General features: G+C 36.1%; 2 protein-coding genes across 6 annotated transcripts in view; one reads left to right on the top strand and one right to left on the bottom strand.

Annotated features, from left to right (window-relative positions):
- Positions 1 to 10,026, bottom strand: part of LOC126376168 (methyl-CpG-binding domain protein 4-like) — a 44,309-nt gene extending 34,283 nt beyond the window's left edge. The window contains exon 1 of the mRNA XM_050023382.1: positions 9,902 to 10,026. The gene's annotated coding sequence lies outside the window, so the exon portion shown is untranslated. The remainder of the gene's footprint in view (positions 1 to 9,901) is intronic.
- Positions 1 to 18,382, top strand: part of LOC126376165 (calcium release-activated calcium channel protein 1-like) — a 66,569-nt gene that overhangs the window by 24,826 nt on the left and 23,361 nt on the right. For 2 of the 5 annotated variants that reach the window (XM_050023372.1, XM_050023375.1), the window contains exon 2: positions 10,484 to 10,553. In XM_050023372.1, the coding sequence (XP_049879329.1) occupies positions 10,518 to 10,553 (36 nt within the window). In that variant the 5' untranslated portion in view covers positions 10,484 to 10,517. Of the gene's footprint in view, positions 1 to 10,483; positions 10,554 to 11,027; positions 11,125 to 14,983; positions 15,077 to 18,382 lie in introns of those variants that run through there. The other 3 variants (XM_050023371.1, XM_050023374.1, XM_050023377.1) reach the window with 3 other exon arrangements.

Raw genomic sequence — 18,382 nt, 5'->3', positions numbered from 1 at the left:
GTGTGGTGCCTAATCGTGCGGTGTCCGCCCACTTACTTGGTACGATACTGGCTTCTACTTCGACGTTTGTTTTTACATTCGTTCCGCGAATTGGCTGAAACTCACCTTAAAGAAAAAGTTTGAACTTAAATGGCGGTGGTAACTGGCATTGTACCAGTTATAAGTGTACCTGGTTTATATGTATATACTTACATATATTTTTATATTGCCCGCGTGATGCGAATCTTAGTAAAATTTCTTAGAGGTCTGATGATATAAAAGTTTGGGAAAGGCTGTATAAGTATTCTAAATCAGAATCAAAAGTTTAGTTAACATGGTACCTGCCTCTACTTAAATATCGATAAAACTCACAAAGGTAAATAAAATAATCTCAGAGATTTTATAACATAAATAATAACCTATCCGTTCGTAGGTATCAACATTTTAATATAGTGGGAGTATTGTAATATCGTGTTTAATAAAAAAGGATTATTTTAGAAAACAGGAGCGAAGCTGCAAGCATTCTCAGATGCGGATTACGAGTAGAGAAGCGCAGAATAGTGAGTGAACCGAATATTAATCGGTTTGACTGTTCCGTACCGAATATTCGGTCGTACTATTCGGTTTCGCGCTACGTCTATGGTAAATCCTCCAAGAGTACGTAGTTTAGCTAAAACCGCCTGAGGAAGTAAGTAACTAAGTAGTTCTATCTGTTCATACATCATGGTTTTTTGCGTTTGACCACAATTTCACTTGAAAGTAAGTGACCTAAGGTGGTACAACCTTACCTTTCTATTCGCTCTAATTTTTAAAATTTCAGGATTGTATTGATTCCCTGAAATACACATAATTAATTATTATAATATTCAAATGCGACACTAAAACCGAATATTCGGTTTTGGTACCGAATATGCCGAATACCAACCGAAAATTCGGCGCATCTCTAATGATTTACCTGTTACGAGCATAACAGGTATATAACGCTCACAATTAATTTAGTTCTATTCGAGGAATTTTCTCTTTGATATCAGAACTAGGGCATATTTAGCGAAGATTTCCATTCAGAGGAGCTTATTTTCTTTTAGCTTTTTTTCTAGTCAACTTACTTTAATTGTCTTACTTCATGATTTTTCATCCGGTCCTCTACTTACTCGGTCAGGCAAACTCTGCTATAGAACAGCGTTCGTGTCATACATTCGTTTGAACACACAAACGATTTTCGATAGCAAAACCAGCCTGCGTCAATTTTTTTTTTATCGTGGCATTAACTTCTTAGCCAGAAGCCTACGCCAGCGGAGCGGATGAAAAGTGTCCCAACAAGTTTTGCAGCTTTAAGACGTGTGTACCAACCAGAGCAGCAGGCTTAGCACCGTAAGCGCGCGACTCTTTCTCGCCTCGACATACGTCACCCGTCACTCTCTCACAGTACTGCACAGAAAGAGACAGACGATCTCTGTCGCAGCGAGAAAGAGTCGCGTGCTCACGGTGCTAGGCCCGCAGATCTTTACTATACACCTAGAACGACTGCTAGGGCTCCTTTACGGATTGGAACAACAGTAGCCCAAGCTAAGGTGCCTGAAGGTATGGTACCTTTGTTTGATTAGGATAAAGTCGCCAAGATCTTGATCTTGTAAAGTCTACGCTACGCATGACATGAGGATTAATTACGAATAATGGCGCATAATGGCGTATTCGCTTTTCTCATCCAGTAGATGAACCGCACAGCAACGGCACGTACGCATACGTTTATGTAATGCAAAACGTGTTAAAGATTAAATCTCAAAGATGACAAGCCATCAATTCCTAATTAACTTGATCTACTGCTTTAATAGGTGCGCAGTAGCATAGTTACTGATTGATGTTTAGTAAACAAAAATGTGGACTATGCCACCGGTTAGACGGCTATACTCGTCGGTCAGTTTAGTAACACATGATATGAGTCAGTCGACATAACATAACCTCACGTCAGATGACCTGTGTCAGTCGTCACGTACACAAAATGCGTCTTCTATTATTCGTAGGTGTAGGTTATGAGGTGGATTACCAACCTCATCAACCCTGGTGTCAGGGTTATTATTGAGCCATCACAGGCCCTGACATGACTCATATAATGACTACGTACTTATACGCCTTAACGTGCCTTCTGAATGATCATCTTACTTTTGGACAATCGGGTGTGTCGGGTCAGCTTGCAATGTCCTAACGTTGGTTAGGTTAGGTCGAGAGCCCAACGCTCAACCACTAGATCACAATCGCCGTTACGCTTACAACTTGTTACACGTAATAATTGTAACGGCCTCCGTGGTCCAGTGGTATGAGCGTTAGGCTCACGATCCGGAGATCCCGGGTTCAAATCCCGGTGGGGACACATCACGAAAATCACTTTATGATCCCTAGTTTGGTTCTAGGCTTTGTCCGAAATAAAGACGATCCGTGCTTTGGAAGGCACATTAAGCCGTTGGTCCCGGTTACTACTTACTGATGTAAGTTAGTAGTCGTTACATGAGCCATGTCATGGGCCTTTGGTGGCTCAATAGTAACCCTGATACCAGTGTTGATGGGATTGGTAATCCACTTCATAACCCACACGATAGAAGAAAATTGTAAAGGCGTAGTTTACAGCCGAGAAGAGCTACAGAGAAAACATGATAGAGAAATATAGAGCACTTTGGCAACAGGATATACTTAGGAAGAGTTTGAATGTATGTATTTATAATACAGCAATGTTACACATGCATCTCATGTAAGCTACCACATTGCTTCTATACACTTAAATTCCACTGAACTCGTTGTAGTTCGTTATAAGAATGTGGGTGACGTGACAACATAAGGAAGTTTCTTCTAACATCGTATTAGTTACTAATAAACCTGATGTAGTATACGACATAAGAAAAAATCTTTTTTACATTCTTACGTCAATAAAAGGCCATTAAACCCTAATTGGTACCAAATTTCAGCTCTCTGACTTTATGGGAAATACTAGTTCTATTTTGATGATTATGAGTGAGTGAGTGTCATAAATGCGAAACTTTGCTTTCGCTTAACTTTGGTTTTGAAATGACCTACAGACTTGAAATTTTGGATTTTAAGTATGTGATTATAGCTTACTGGATGACGAAAATTTCTGCGTTCTGGTCTTATCCAAAGGTTCTCAAATAGGGGTCAGAAAATGCGGCGAAATGGTTCCAGTAGAGGATGGTACGGCGGTGTTTGCATCGCGCTCGACTTGGCGGGGGCACTGTCATGCTCCCCCTTTTCCGATTAATTTTTGAGATTTCGTTGACTTTAGAGCTAGATTAGTTAACTACTTGAACTGGGGCTTAAAATGGACCACATTGTTGCAATTCGTCTAAAAAGCAATATTGCAATTTGACATTTGCGCATATAATATAAAAGTGCGGAATGTCGACATACATAATATCAAATAGCAATATTGCTTTTTGAGATGAATTGCGTCAATGAGGCCTTTTTAGACGCAATGAAAGGCAATGCTCTATAAGAAATCTGACTAACAGTATGCGGTTAGTTTCTCCTTATATTTCAATGGTCTTTTTATCCTATTGACCGGGAGACCGCTCCGCGTCCGCATTTTTACTACCAATGAGAAAGTACCTTCCGAAGCGCTCATTCGATTCAGTTCATACATACATTCATACCTATATGTTCACCATTTCATTACCCCGAGGGCTATCATACCAAAAACGTGAAAGCCCGTCACCGCATCTAACCATATTACCCGAACAATTTTACTGTGAAATCCAAAAGCCTTTAACATCAAACATAACACATAATAGTTTGTTGTTAGACTTGACTTATTGTAGATTTGCCGCTATGGTCCTGGTACAACTATGTAAATAAATAAAAAAGCAAGTTAACGGTTACTCTCTCTTCTATCGTGTGGGTTGTGAGGTGGAGTACCAACCTCATCAACCCAACGGTTACCCGTCTAAGTTTAACAACTATAAGAATGTTCAAGGTAGAGTTGCGTCGTATTTGAGTAGGATGTAGGCATTCCAAGTAACATTTATACCTTTTCATCTATTCCCTCATAGCTCCTAAACCTAACACATTTTCACATTGAGGAACTTTCTAGCCTACTTTCCCCAAACAAAATATAGATGGCCCTGTACAGATATAACGTGATAATTAACCTATTCACGTTCAGCTGCTTCTCTTCCCGGGCATGTCGTAAAAACCGACAGAGGGATTGTGTCCTCTAACATGATGGACTAATGTTATGGGCGATAGGCTGATCCCTTATCACCATAAGGTTCATCATATCCATCTTTGGACTTCGTATCAACAGTGGCTGCAAGTTGTCTTTGATTACTTGTGGCTCTGCCCACCCCATTAGGGATTACGGGCGTGAGTTTATGTATGTGTATGTATGTTAACCTATTTTCTCATTACTCGGGTACATAAATATAATGTAATAGCAGACCCATATATAAATAATTATCGCTTGATATTTGGATCAGATCAGAATGTTGCTTCTCTCTTTTTGATCACAATAATAATAGGTGAAAGATGTGTTGTATGTACTTGGGTGTAATAACAAGGGTCGTAATTTATACCTAAAAACAAAGATAAAAGAAGTGTCTGTTATCCATAAAATTAGAAGGTTAAACGAAGGCAAATCTGTACAGCGCCATATATAATTTTTTTTTGGGTACGTAGCCTGGAAAATCCTTCATTGAGACGACGCTAAATTCGTTTTGATAATCTTTTTTCTTTTGATTTGGGCTGGTTTTCCCTTTGCGGGTTGGAAGGTCAGATAGGCAGTGGCTTCTATAAAAAATCCAGACCTATCAAATCTTCAGGTTACGTAAGCAGACCCTGTGAAAAACAGGATAACGCTCGCGAGATGCTATTTTCTTTGATTGAATGCATGTCACAGATTATTTTGATTGTATGATATTTCCCACGACGCCGATGGATTACTTTGTAAGTCGTTTTCAGTCGTCAAGCAATAAACTCGTCAAAGATGGTGAAAAAAAACGGATAATTATGTGAATGTAGGTACAAAAAGAATATACTTCCTACAAGTAGGTAATTTATACAAATAAAGCCACAGACAACGTCTAGTTTATGGTGAGGTCAGGAGACTGCAATACCGGAATAGCAGCTAATTATTAAGTAAGTTGTTTCTTAGTTTTTTTTGACGTGACTTATTGTAGATTTGCCGCAGGTGGCATTAACTACTTGGCCGGACAAATGGGGAGCTTTATGACTTTATACCTAACATAGATATTTTAAATAAATAAGGCCTATTTGTTTCGTTTGAGTCCGGTCGAAGGAACGTCCTTTGCAAAATAAGAGCAAATAACTTAGGTAAAGTCGAATTCTTATTGTCTGGATAATAATTATGATTGAGTAACATTTTACCACTCCGGGAAATGTCATCACAATTGGATTTGAATCCCTCATTACTTTCTATTTTTCTTTCTTTTTTTATTAATATATCGGTTGGTAATCCACTTCAGAACCCACACGATAAGAAGATTATTTTTTTTTCAGACTTTACAGTGTAACTGTGGTTCCTAATGTGTCACGGAAATGCCTCGTGATTTCGTGATACGTTATATCAAGTATTTTAAAAACTCGACGACCTTCCAATGCATCCTATTCTTAGGGAATCAAAGTTCATGTTTAATTAGATTTCTGTATACAGGTCTATGATTAAATTGTTTTTATAATTATTCCCACTAAATTAATCTGCAATTTTAAAGAGCTTTTTTCGACCGTGTACCAACACGTATATAATGTTTTCATATGAGTCATATTTGTCTGGTGAAGGTCGCGGGAAGCCGCTGGATGCGGGCAGCGCAGGACCAATCGTCGTGGAGATCCTTGGGGGAGGCCTATGCCCAGCAGTGGGCGTCATAGGGCTGATGATGATAATGATGAGTCATTAATAGTCATTATACGATTCGACTCTCATAAAAAACATGATTATTATGAAACAGATCCTAAATACTCTGGAAGAGGTATTACAGACCACACTTTACTTTGAGTTTGATTTCTCATGCGTCGTTTAACGTTTCGATGGGGTTTTGCAACCGGCCCTGCGCCACTTTCTATTATCATTGCGAGAATATCCACTTCCTTATTGTGATGGTGTCAATGTCTACATATTGGTGTTAATTCCAGTACACACCATATAATTTTATTTTAAGTTATACCTGTTTTTCTTATCCGCCGAAAAAGAAAGGGACGGGTAATAGACAGGGATAAAATGTATGGAACACACGTCAACGTTTATAATAAACGTTTTTCTTTCTTTCTTTCTTATTTCAATTTTAACCCTCTAATAATTTTGCATTGGCCCATTACCCGTCAGAATTAAGTTGACAGTACACATCAACCGGTTTGCATACCAGCGAGATACCTATTTGATTTGCCCGCATTATTCGTTCCTTCACTCATTCTTTTTAAAATTAACAGCTGTCAATCATCCGTCTCTTTCCATTTGGCGGGATAAGAAAATGACAGGTATAATTTAAAATTTGATGGTGTCTGTAGGAGTTAGCACCATTATCGGTTTATAGTAAAAACCACGCAAGCGCCATTTTGTAAAAACACATTCGGGTGTGAGTTTTGTTAACAATACCTCGTAATAGACACACCACGTCAGTTTCAGTTTTGGTAAAAAATGCGGCTCAATTTTTACACGGAATGAAATTACTTGAATGACGTCGAGGTTTTCTTGAACAAAATCACATCATAATGTGATTGTTTTTCAATGGTTTTAATGTGCATTTCAATTGCCTGCAAGAATGCCTGCCGTTGTTTGTTTTATTAAAACTGGGCACTTAAACGCGAAAAGTTCTCAAGATATCCAATAAGTAGTAAATATATATTATAGTGAAAACCACGTTAGTGCCTTTTTGTTTATCATATTCTGTAGGCTCTGCACGGTAACCGCGTCGCGCGCGACGCGAATTATATCGGGGTCTTCGACCAATAGCCGTTTAATGTCCATCATAATCATTCGTATCGTTTATTGGTCGAAGCGATCAATATAATTCGGGCCACGCGCGGCGCGGTTGTCATGTAGACCCGGCTGGTGCGATTTACTTTATTCCGGGTAAAAACTTGCAGATTTAAGCTTGTCTGTTGCGAAGTTTTGTTATTAAAAATCACATCCGAATGCAAAAAGGGCATACGTTACATGTAATGCGCGAATTGCGCGAAGGACGCACATACAAGAGAGCAGATATGTACTTAATGTGTATCACATTGTATGTTAAATGCTGGTCATCCTTTTACATCAAAATACCCTTAGCGCTCTATACTCAATGTAAACCAGAAGTATTATACATAATGAGAACTTATGAGAAATTAAATTATTATAACAATGGAATTAGCGATACTTCAAAAAAGTTTTCCTGGCATTGTGTTATTTATTAGAAAAAAAAATGGTTTTTATCCGAGATTATAAGCCTAAGGCGAGAAACCGATTAAATTATCAATTAAAATCACCGATGAACACGCAAACTCGTTTGGTTTTAGAAAATAAAAACATGAAGACACATTGTATGAAATAAGATTTTTATGATGAGATTGCAGTCTGTTGTCTTTTTTTTCCTTCTCTTTCACCCACCCACAAGGGCATGCGGGGACGAGTTATATATCACGTGGTAATTAAAGTCGTATTTAAATATAATAAAACTATTTCGCAGTTACTCGCAACTTCTACAAAAAATAAGTCATTACTACCTAATAAACTCCGCCGCCACAGCAAGCCGTTGTAAATATTTGTTTCCATTGTTTACATAATGATTAATGAATTAGGTAATTGACTGTAACAGTCCGAATGACACACTGATGGGGTCAACAGCCGGAGGCAACTTCCTTCCACCGTTAACAGTGTATAAAGACAAGAGTATAGTAGCTTGGAAAGGATCTGATAAGGGAATGCAATCCCGATCTCGCGAGATCTCGTTTATTTTTTCGGGATCAATCCCGAAGCATAATATGACGAGATCCCATTCGAGATTGACGGGATTGGGCGAATCTCCTTGAGTAGATATATACTTTTTGTTTTGATAATTCTGATTTCCAAAGAAAACTTAATTATTTAGTTAGTAATATTCAAGAATAAAGGTTTTTGTTTCTTTCATAAAATATTTTGTTATAACCTCACTATCACAAACAAGTAATTTTTATCGTTTTCAGCCATCCTAACTTTACATTTTTTATGAACTAGACGAGATCCCGAAATTTTCAGGATCTCGCGGGATTGATATTTCCAATCCCGCGGGATCTCGAATTTGCGATTCGAGTCGGACTTGCATTCCCTAGATCTGATGCAGGACTTATTATTTATTCGTAGGATGCAGGTACCTACGCACACACGCATTTCTGCACGTTTCATCCGTCAGTGCTAGATGTAACACACACAGTAACGCGTGGACAATAACGTCAATGTGTAGTGTCTGTGTAACTGAGGTTTTTTGTATGAAGTGTCCGAGTTGTGATATTGGTATCCAACAGGGATGTTAGGGAGCTCCGTAACCGTATCCGGTATAATAATCATTATTAAATCCGAATCCAATCCGTAACCGAAATTTTATATCCATAACATCCTGTAAGAAAGAACAATATACGTATACCCGCGGCTTTAGGGAATTATAATTAATAAAATAGGTATATTAATAAAAAAAAAACTTTGCGATCAGTGCAAGTGCAAACAAAGGATATGAAAGAACACAACAGCAGTTTTAGCAAACATAAATCTAAGTCACGGTGGAAAAACATAGAAAACTATGGAGTTGTTATATTATACTCTGTTGTTTTTTTTATGTAAAGTAAACATCTGATGTTTTTCCGCATGGATAAAGTCACACCCTCCGAGAGGCGAAATCACCAGTGAAAAACTTTGCTGCCTGCTCCACGCTTCTGTTTACTGAGAGACTAGGCACAAAGGCGGATTTTGTTCTCAATATATCTACTTCCCAATGAATTGCCTAGACCGTTTACTAAATCATGGCGTTAATAGAACTTGCATGTGTGCGTGCGATATGTTATGTATGCGCACGTGAAAATGTACCATGTCTTTGCGCCTGCTACACCATTTGCTTATTGACAGTGGGACGAACATTAGGTGTCATTCAGTAGACAGTTAACGTTACAAGTCTGCACTAACGGCGTCTGAGTGACTTCCGTGAGACTATGTGGTTAGTTGTGGTTATAAATTATTGGAATAGCTAACACTTCTTTTACTTCTCTTGTGTGGATTGTGAGTTCAATGACCCACACCACTAACACTGAACGGTGTAGTCTCATTTGAGTTTAATAAATCGTCATTTTTTACATATTCAATGTTGCAGAGGAAAAGTAAACCCCGGCACAGGGTCTTAAAAAACACATTAAAAAAAAAACAAAGTATTGTTATACAATTTAATAGTTTGGTGGCCTAATATCAGTTCCCAAACAGTTAATCCCATGCATACATATCTTCAATTCAAACTGCATATCTTTTATTGCCTTACATATAACTGCAAATACAATGTGTTATAATATTAAAAATACAGTTTAATAAACTGTAATAAGTTTAAATATCTCTTCTTAATAATAATATACATATAACCAAGTTTTCTAAACCTTAAGTTATGTTGTTACTAATAAACTATAAGACGCATACAAGACCAAGGGAGTTATTATTAGTTCGTTATAAGTTTATATTATGCTCTTTGAGGTTGAGTAAAATTATACTTATTTCGCGGTATTTTCCGCTCTTTCTCATAATAAACGTCTACCAAGTACCTCCAAACTCAACAGAAGTTATGCTGCGGTTTACAATCCTTATACATACTTACCAAGCTTTAGTTCATAGAGCCTAGAATTGTTTTAACAATATAGGTATTTAAAGTCTCGATTTAAAAGTTAACATCCTTAATTTTTAAACTCTTCAACTTACCTTATTTGATAGAAGATGTTCAGGATGTGCAACTTATCGATTTATTATCCTAATTTACATCGCAAAGTATACAAAAATCTTTATCACTAAAAATATAAACAAACACGCTCAAAGTTAAACGTCACGTTGACACTTGTGTTTTGTTTGCGCAGTAAGCTAATACGCCACCTCACTGAAGTCAGTTTAAAAGTAAGATTAAATGAAAAATGTATGTGTGTGGTGGTGTTATAAGTTTTAACATTAAACCCAATTTGCCGCCGATAAAACACATTGAGCTCTGCGTTTATGAAGAATGTAAGCAGTATTAAGCGCATTCATGAAAAAATATATTCTTTTAAGGAAATCTGATCATCGTGAATAGTTTTCGTCTCGTAATTATATTAATTCAACTTAACATAAATTAATTATACAAATTCATCATCACTGCCAGATTTTTTTGTTTAACATTACCTAATTAACAAATTACCTAACTTTGTAAATGCAAAAGTACGGTATGACCAATTAAGATTCTGAATTTCCCTTTTATTTTTCATAATTACCCGCGTTAAAGGTAAAATTAAAAAATATAATTCTTTTTTACAGATGACGAGACAGCTGTCCCACTGCAAATGAACTGATGACTATATTTAAGATGTTGGAAGTACCGGATAACGTAAGTGCGCAAAAGTCTTATAAACTTAAAAAACTAAATGTTTTCAATCGCACTGGATGGTGTTATTAAAAAAATAGGTACCTAATAAATAAGCATGACATACAAGATTTTAAGACTGATTATATCTAAATAAAGCTACAGTCTACCTAATCTACACACACCCAGTCAGCCAATAACTTACACTAGTCCACACAAGGCCAATGATTTAAGTACTCAAATCAAACTAATAGCGTTCGATCTTTGCTGCCGTATGTACTTTGACGAAGAATCGTATTTGGCGCCAATCCAACCTCCCCTGTGATTGTATAAAGATTATTTAGAGTGCTTTAGCATCTAATATATACGTAATTGTTTAAACAATCTAAATAGTCGTATTAGCAAATGTATCGTTTACTTCAGTGCAATAAGGGCAAATATTGCTTACTATCTTGATGATATAAGAGTGAAGAAGATAAGAGTTTAGTCCTAGATAGGAGTGATGTGATATAAATAGCTTTAATTGATTTTAATGTATAATAAAATGAATAATCTGAAGAAGAAATTCTCAAAGCATCGTCGTCTACATGTAAAGGTTAGTGAGAAAACACAGGTGATTCTAATTAATAATAAAATAGATAGATAGATAAGTAGATTAAATATTTTATTGAGCACAATAGACACAGGATACAGAAATAAGGATAACAGACGCAGAAGTAAAGATAATTGATACAGAAAGGCACAACAGGCAGCCTTATAATGCTCGTGCAACAATTTATATAAAAAAAAAATATATTAAAAAATGTATACCTATGTAATAAAACACTTTGAGCAGATATTAATTAATGTTTTCGTTACGATGTCACTAACATTCTGTATTTAGGTTTTTTCACACAACAACACGCTGTGATGCGGCTCTGTATGCAGCCAGCTTTCCCTGCTACCGTCCCTTTCCATAATTCCTATCGGGGTAGGCTAAAGACTCTATTAGGTATGTACTTAAAGTCAATGTGGGGAAGACCGTCTGGGCTAAAATACCGTGTGGTGCCAATAACTTCTGATTTTGAATAACTAGCGCCTTACGTCTCTACGTACACATACGACACGACACGACACGACCGTGTGTAGGTATATTAAAAATATGGCGAATGTAAATGTTACACAGGCCAATCTCAACGCATCTTGCCCGATCAATCACCTAATACCCCTGACACCAGGGTTGATGGGGTTGGTAATCTACCTCACAATCCACACGATAGAAAAATCGCTAATGTTACTCGTATTACATTGCGAGAGTTGATCTCATCCTATTCCCCGCCAATAAAGTTAAATACACTTAATATATCCCACAACACGCGTGAAACATAAATAGAAGAAATAAAGTTAAGACCAAGTATAGGTGCTTAGTAATAAAAATAACAAGCGCTTCAATTTATTTTATGTCCGTAGTTTCAAGAATTGTAGTCTATCTAAAGTTGAAGTGATTAGTTCCTAGTAGTAAAACAAGTAATAATATTATAATGAAACTAAACTTTTACATAAACCACAACTCTATTTATAACACAGTGGGTTTCCAATATTTTCATGTTCAAAACCTTTTACATTAACAACTCTCGCATCAGGAATATAAACGGATATAACGAAGAGCTAGATAGAATTTTATTTAAATACTTACAAGGAAGGAAATCGAATGTCAGCGACCCAGATAAATAAAGTAAGTCTCTATTTTTTTTTTTTCTTGTGACAATAAATTACCTACCTATTTTATATTGGAACCCAGATTAATGTGGCGAAAGGATTCGTCACCGAGATCTAGTCCGGAAATACAGAGGGTGGGATCGGTACCACATACTCCCACAAAACCGGGAAAGCGGGCGCGGGACTTTGTATGAAAACTTCGTGTATTTTCTAACGGAAAACATGTAAAAATGCAAGTGTGTAAAATAAATGTATGATGACGATACACTATCTCTTGCTTCAGACCATTCAAACATTGACTCTGTACTTGGTGGCCATTTTACCAAACCATTACTTTAGGGTTGGCACTTCGGTTTTATAAATAATAATATTTTACCTGATCTCTACTGGGATTGTACATAACATTATGAAATTAACATCATAATACGTTTCTGAGCTCATGTATATTTATTTAAGTTTTACTATGCTATAAAATTAGTTCCGTAACAGTGTTGGTATACCTATCTATCTAAAGTGGGTAGGTATATTTGTACAGTTTCATTTTGCAGTGAGATAGTTTTAAGACTTATAAGTAATAGTGCGATTCCTCTCGATATTCGTCTACCAAGATGATGGCTTTTAAATAAAATTATTTATGGTGAAGTGTACCTACGAGTACCTACTAATACGTGTTATTGGTAGATTAATTTTCTGTAAGTATGTATCCAAAACATTTCTAGTTAACCAGATAAGTTTTGTTTTAATGATCTTTATTGTTTTATGATACTTATTTTTTAAGATGGTAAAAAATTCCAAGACTTTATTTTTGATCATATTATATGCCAATTAGTAAGTAGTAGGTAATTTGAGTCAAAACATTTTATAATTTTCCTTCCACACACATTAACACGTCCACAACATTTTGTACCTTTTGAACTTAAGTACTTTCATAATTATTATACGTATTGTAGTTTGGTGGTACTGATTCTGTACCTACACACCGTACGTACGAATAAGAAAAGGTATAACTTGAAATAAAATTAGAATGTGTCTGCAGGAATCGGGGCCAAGTGTGTCTATAAAATACGTAAATATTCAACCCTAACAAGAACCTTAAAACCTTATCAATAATAGAGTCTAAACATTACTCGGTCTAATTGAACTCGACTGCAGCCAATTTAAGTTGAACCCTACAGCCTAAATTTGAAAGTATCTAGTGCTTTCGTAACTAATTGAGATTGGGGAAAACTTTGAACTGACAACTTGACATGAGCTTACGACTATATCCCAATTGGGGTAGTCAGAGGTCCATCCAACGCAAATTGAGCTAAGTATCCCACCTCACCGAGCTTTCTGTTAGACCAACGTGGTGAGCCGTATGTCTATAATGGTCGAGCCAACTGTGTTAGTGAATACTGTACTTAAGATAAATTAATAACAATAACTCTTTAGCGCAATGCAAACCCGGAAAATGCGTAAGTACTTATCTCTATCTGACATTTAACGCCTTTTAGAACGATGTAGATAGAACTTAACACTGGAAAATAAAAATCACGTATACAGGGTGTTAGTGACATCGTAACGAATACTGAGGGGACCATGATTCTGAGTTGATATCAAGTGGAATTTTCCGTCGCAAAATTCATGTTTTTTTTTTAGTTTTTTAAAATTATTTTCAATTCTATACTTTTGCGATGGAAAATTCCACTTGATATTAACTCAGAATAATCAGCTGTTTCATCCCCCTCAGTATTCGTTACGATGTCACTTACACCCCGCACAAGTACATACTGTACCCATACAAGTAGGTATGGGTGTTAGTGACACCGTAACGAATACTGAGGGGGATGATTCAGACCATGATTCTAAGTTGATATAAAGTGGAATTTTCAGTCGGAAAATTCATGAAAATTTTTGTTTTTCTTTTTATTATTTTCTGTTCCATACTTTTGCGACGGAAAATTCCACTTCATATCCACTTCATATTCCACTTCGTATGTATAATACTCCAGAGTAGAAAGCTAAGTAGGTACCTATTGTTTTGGGAACATTCACACTTATTTACTAATGGGGTGAGTAGAAACTCTACTTCGCAGTTGTCCGAGATAATAATAAGTAAGCAGATATATTGGTTCATTAAGTAGGTACCTACATCAATATTAGGACTACGTAGCAAATGTGACTGCACGATGTCTTCTCTCTGCCCATCCCATTAGTAACTATTGGCAGACGCACAATCAACTGAACTTTTTAGATCGTGAATCAATATAAACCAATTTATCTTAATTTTAGACAGGACTAAAACTAGCTTTATCTCTTTCTTGTACTTATTGTAAGTTAAGGACGGCGCTAGTTTAAGTCAGGTTCAGTAAAATCTAAGATCCATCGGTGTATTCTGAACCGGCGTGGAGGAAGCAAGAGAAGTGTGTCGGGATCGAAGCAAATGGAATTCCATAGTCTCTGCTTCTTTTCCCCGGCTATACAGGTTGTGAGAAGCTGCAATAGTTTTAGGCGGATGAGACGTTCGTTATGTAAAATTTGACGATTCAAAGTGTAACTATGTTACCTACTGAATAAAGATATTTTTGAATTTGAATTCTGGCTTACTCCAAACTAAAATTAGGTTTAGTTTGTGTGCACCCGAATAGGCGTCATTATAACTCAATGCGCGTAACTGTTTGTCAGTGGTCTTGTTAAAATGGTATGTGACTACTAAAGGCGTAGTTTTCTGAATAACGTAACAGTCGGAGGGAAACTTTTGGACGCACACATTGTTATTTTGAACAGATTTTGGACTACAGTGCTAATTTATGATTCTAAGTATAAACTTGTTCAAGTGAATTGTGTTTAATTTTATCGCTGAGTGACAGGTAAGTTTCCCCAGTTGTATTTGTGTACTTATCTATAGTTAAGTACACACTTTTTCTAATATTAACACGCTTTATACTTACAGTTACCGGCAAGGTGATATTTTTATGAGTAAAGGTACCTATCTCGAGGTACAAACTGCCTGTTTTTCACAGCACCCCTATCTAAAGCGGGTAACCGTGTAAATCTTTTCCTCATTCGTAATTCAAACATTTATATTAATAAATGAAAGCGATGAGTCCTCTTTTTTATGAGTACCACTTGGTCACTGTAGTCGAAATCGACTGTGAAGGTGCTGAAGCATAGCTGCAAAGCCCAATTTGGTAGATATCCAGACCAACATAGAGCTTATAATTCGCTATCAGCTATTAAGTATTTCTGCGTTCTCGAAACTGCTGCAAAATTCCATTTAAAGTACATAATAATTTTAATTTATATGGAATGACATTCGATTACGATTATTAATATTTTATGATTTTTTTTTTAATTTGATATTTTATTGACATTATTTGTCTTTTTCATGTCGATTCAGTATTCTAGTCTGTAGTAGTCTGAATTATTGTATTTCATTAATGACTTGTAATAGTATATTACGAATAAAATTTTCATTTTCCAACATTTAGTCCCGTTGCTTGGCTTGGGTATTTTCTTGTTTTATATACTTACTTTTTACTTTACAATTTAATGAATTATACTCTTAAAACTACTTTATCCATTGCTTAGACATATCATTTAGTTCTATTTTAATACGCAAGACTTCTTTCGGCGCTAGAGGATTTGAGATTTTGCGAAACAATCTCATTTCAATCTCATTGGTAGCTTGTCATTGGCTACGGTCTACAAATGGTCTACAATAATTGACGCACAGACAAGTATTGCAGACAGGCAATTAGCATGACAGTAGTTAGTGTTACAACCCGCTAATTAGGTAGGTAGATACTTTGTGTAGCTAAATCACGTCACGATTAGTGAAACGGCTGTTTGTTTTGTAACCAAATTAGTCAAAACGTGTTCCTACGTTCTGCTGGGCGAGAGGGCCGCTATGGGATAAGAAGGCTGAGCCAAATTGTGATCGCTTTAGTTACACAGAAACACTACGCTAACGGTAACGAAAATTGCATAAGGACGCTGGTTATCAAGCCGGCAAGAGCGGATCCAGGGGGGACATGACCCCCGCCTGGGTGACAGGTTATTATTAGGGATAGGTGGCCACTACAATTTTATATCCAATTTTCTACGGAGGTAGGCTGTCTGCGACCTGGTGACGTGCAAGTAGGTTCCCGCCGTACGAAGCCTTCAATCTTTACCCCTACTGTTGGCAACATCCAACAGAATTTTCTATATTAACCTACTTACCTCTTTCTTTTGTCACGACCGTGTGTTGATTACGTTTGTTTTACTTTTCTGTATTATTTTAAAATATACACTGTGGTCAAACACGTGGTCGTGGCGTACTCGACGTACGGTTTCTGTTACTATCCATCTTCATCATCACACAGTCAGCGCACCACCTATATCTGCGTGCGACACCTACCTATATATTATATATATTATATATTGTGTATTGTATATTGTATATTGAGCAATTTTTATTTGTTCAGTCCTCGGTACTGTTTAGGTACTTACATCTCGTGTGTAGATTGTGATACAGTTTCCAGACAAGACTCAAATATTATTTCAGTGATATGAAATATTCCGAGATTTTCTTTGTTAGTAGGTAAAGCAAACATCTCATTGCCTACTTTATTTATTTACCTTTTACGAGAGAATTCCAAAGAATGTTTGTTATTTTGAAGAACAGTTTTATTGTTAGGGAAAATTAATAAGTACCTAATCTTGTTGTAGGTTTATGATTATATTTAGGTATACAGCCGATGTGATTTGCTATCCATCTGAATTTAGCCGCTTATTTTATTTAATTATTTAATAGTTTATTGTACACAGAAAGGATATTAAAACAATTAGACTAACACAAGTATTTGTTGCCGTATGTAACAAATATAAGACAAAATATAAGGGAAATACATATAAGGTTTAATTCGATCGAACGGCGTGTGTGTATGAAACGATTCATGAATGTAGAGGAAGCTTGAGAAATGTGTCAGGATCGAAACAAATAGAATTCCATAGACTCTGCTTATTCCTGCGCGAAATAGGCGTGAGTGTACTTATGTTTAAAAAAGCAAATCAACATTGATTGAAACATCTTACGTGCGCAGTTAACTTCGTACTTATTTGTACGTAGGCTACCTCGATAATCATCTATCATGTTCCTCATGATCCATACAATTTTTTTTTTTGCTTCATAAATTCATATCTTATGCGTCATTCTCCTCACATGGTATTACCAATTACTTTTCCTGCTTATTATATGCAAGTACCTATTTAAAATTACCTAATAACTCGGTAAGTACATAGGTATGTAATGTAAATTATGTACACATAAACTTACTTGTAGGTTCTGACTATTCAATAAATCATCATCATCATCAGCCGTACGACGCCCACTGCTGGGCATAGGCCTCCCCCAAGGATCTCCACGACGATCGGTCCTCCTGTCCTATTAAATAATAGGTAGCTAAAATAGTTTTTGTATCCGTAGTAACCGGTTAAACCTTCATTATGAACCTTTTGTCCATCTAGTATACTAGACTATCGCATCTTTATTGGAATAACGTATGGAGAATCAAAATTGTTATAGTCCAATAAAAGCTAAAATTGAGTTTTGATGCCGTGTAGTACAAAATGTTTAGGGGCACCTACCCGATACGTGTTAAATACATATTTATTTTCGCTGAGCGGCACATTTTTTTGGGGGTCCAAAATTAATAATGTTCTTTAGTTCTACAAAAGTATGAGGTCTATCAGATGATTAAAACAAGTAAATGCAGTCGTATCAGTAATAAAATGATGAGAGTGTTTATTTATCAATAGGTTCGGATTTCATAACGTACTTCTTACTTACTTTTTAATGGATTGTTTCCTAGGTGAAAGATAAATTATAATATAAAATTCTGAATATTAAAAAAGACAGATTTAAATGTGACAAAAAATGATTTTATTTTTCTATTTAAGTACTTAACTTATTTATAAATTTTGTTTTATTTATAAGATGTGTTTGTTTTGTTTTTAATTGTGCTTTAATGAATTTTAATAAAGAAAAATGTAATAATAAATGCGACATTCTGTCACGTTTTTCTATGACGTCCCAGGTTGTTTTTTCATGCAAATTCCACAGAAATTTCGTGTTTTGACGTTTAGTAAAAAGTAACTGATTTGACTAGTTGGAAGCTACCCTATTACGACTT

Source organism: Pectinophora gossypiella, chromosome 20 (genome assembly GCF_024362695.1).
Source record: "Pectinophora gossypiella chromosome 20, ilPecGoss1.1, whole genome shotgun sequence".
In the NCBI taxonomy this organism is placed as follows: domain Eukaryota; kingdom Metazoa; phylum Arthropoda; class Insecta; order Lepidoptera; family Gelechiidae; genus Pectinophora; species Pectinophora gossypiella.
The sequence above is the reverse complement of the archived record's forward strand: the minus strand, read 5'-3'. Positions and strand labels throughout refer to the sequence as shown.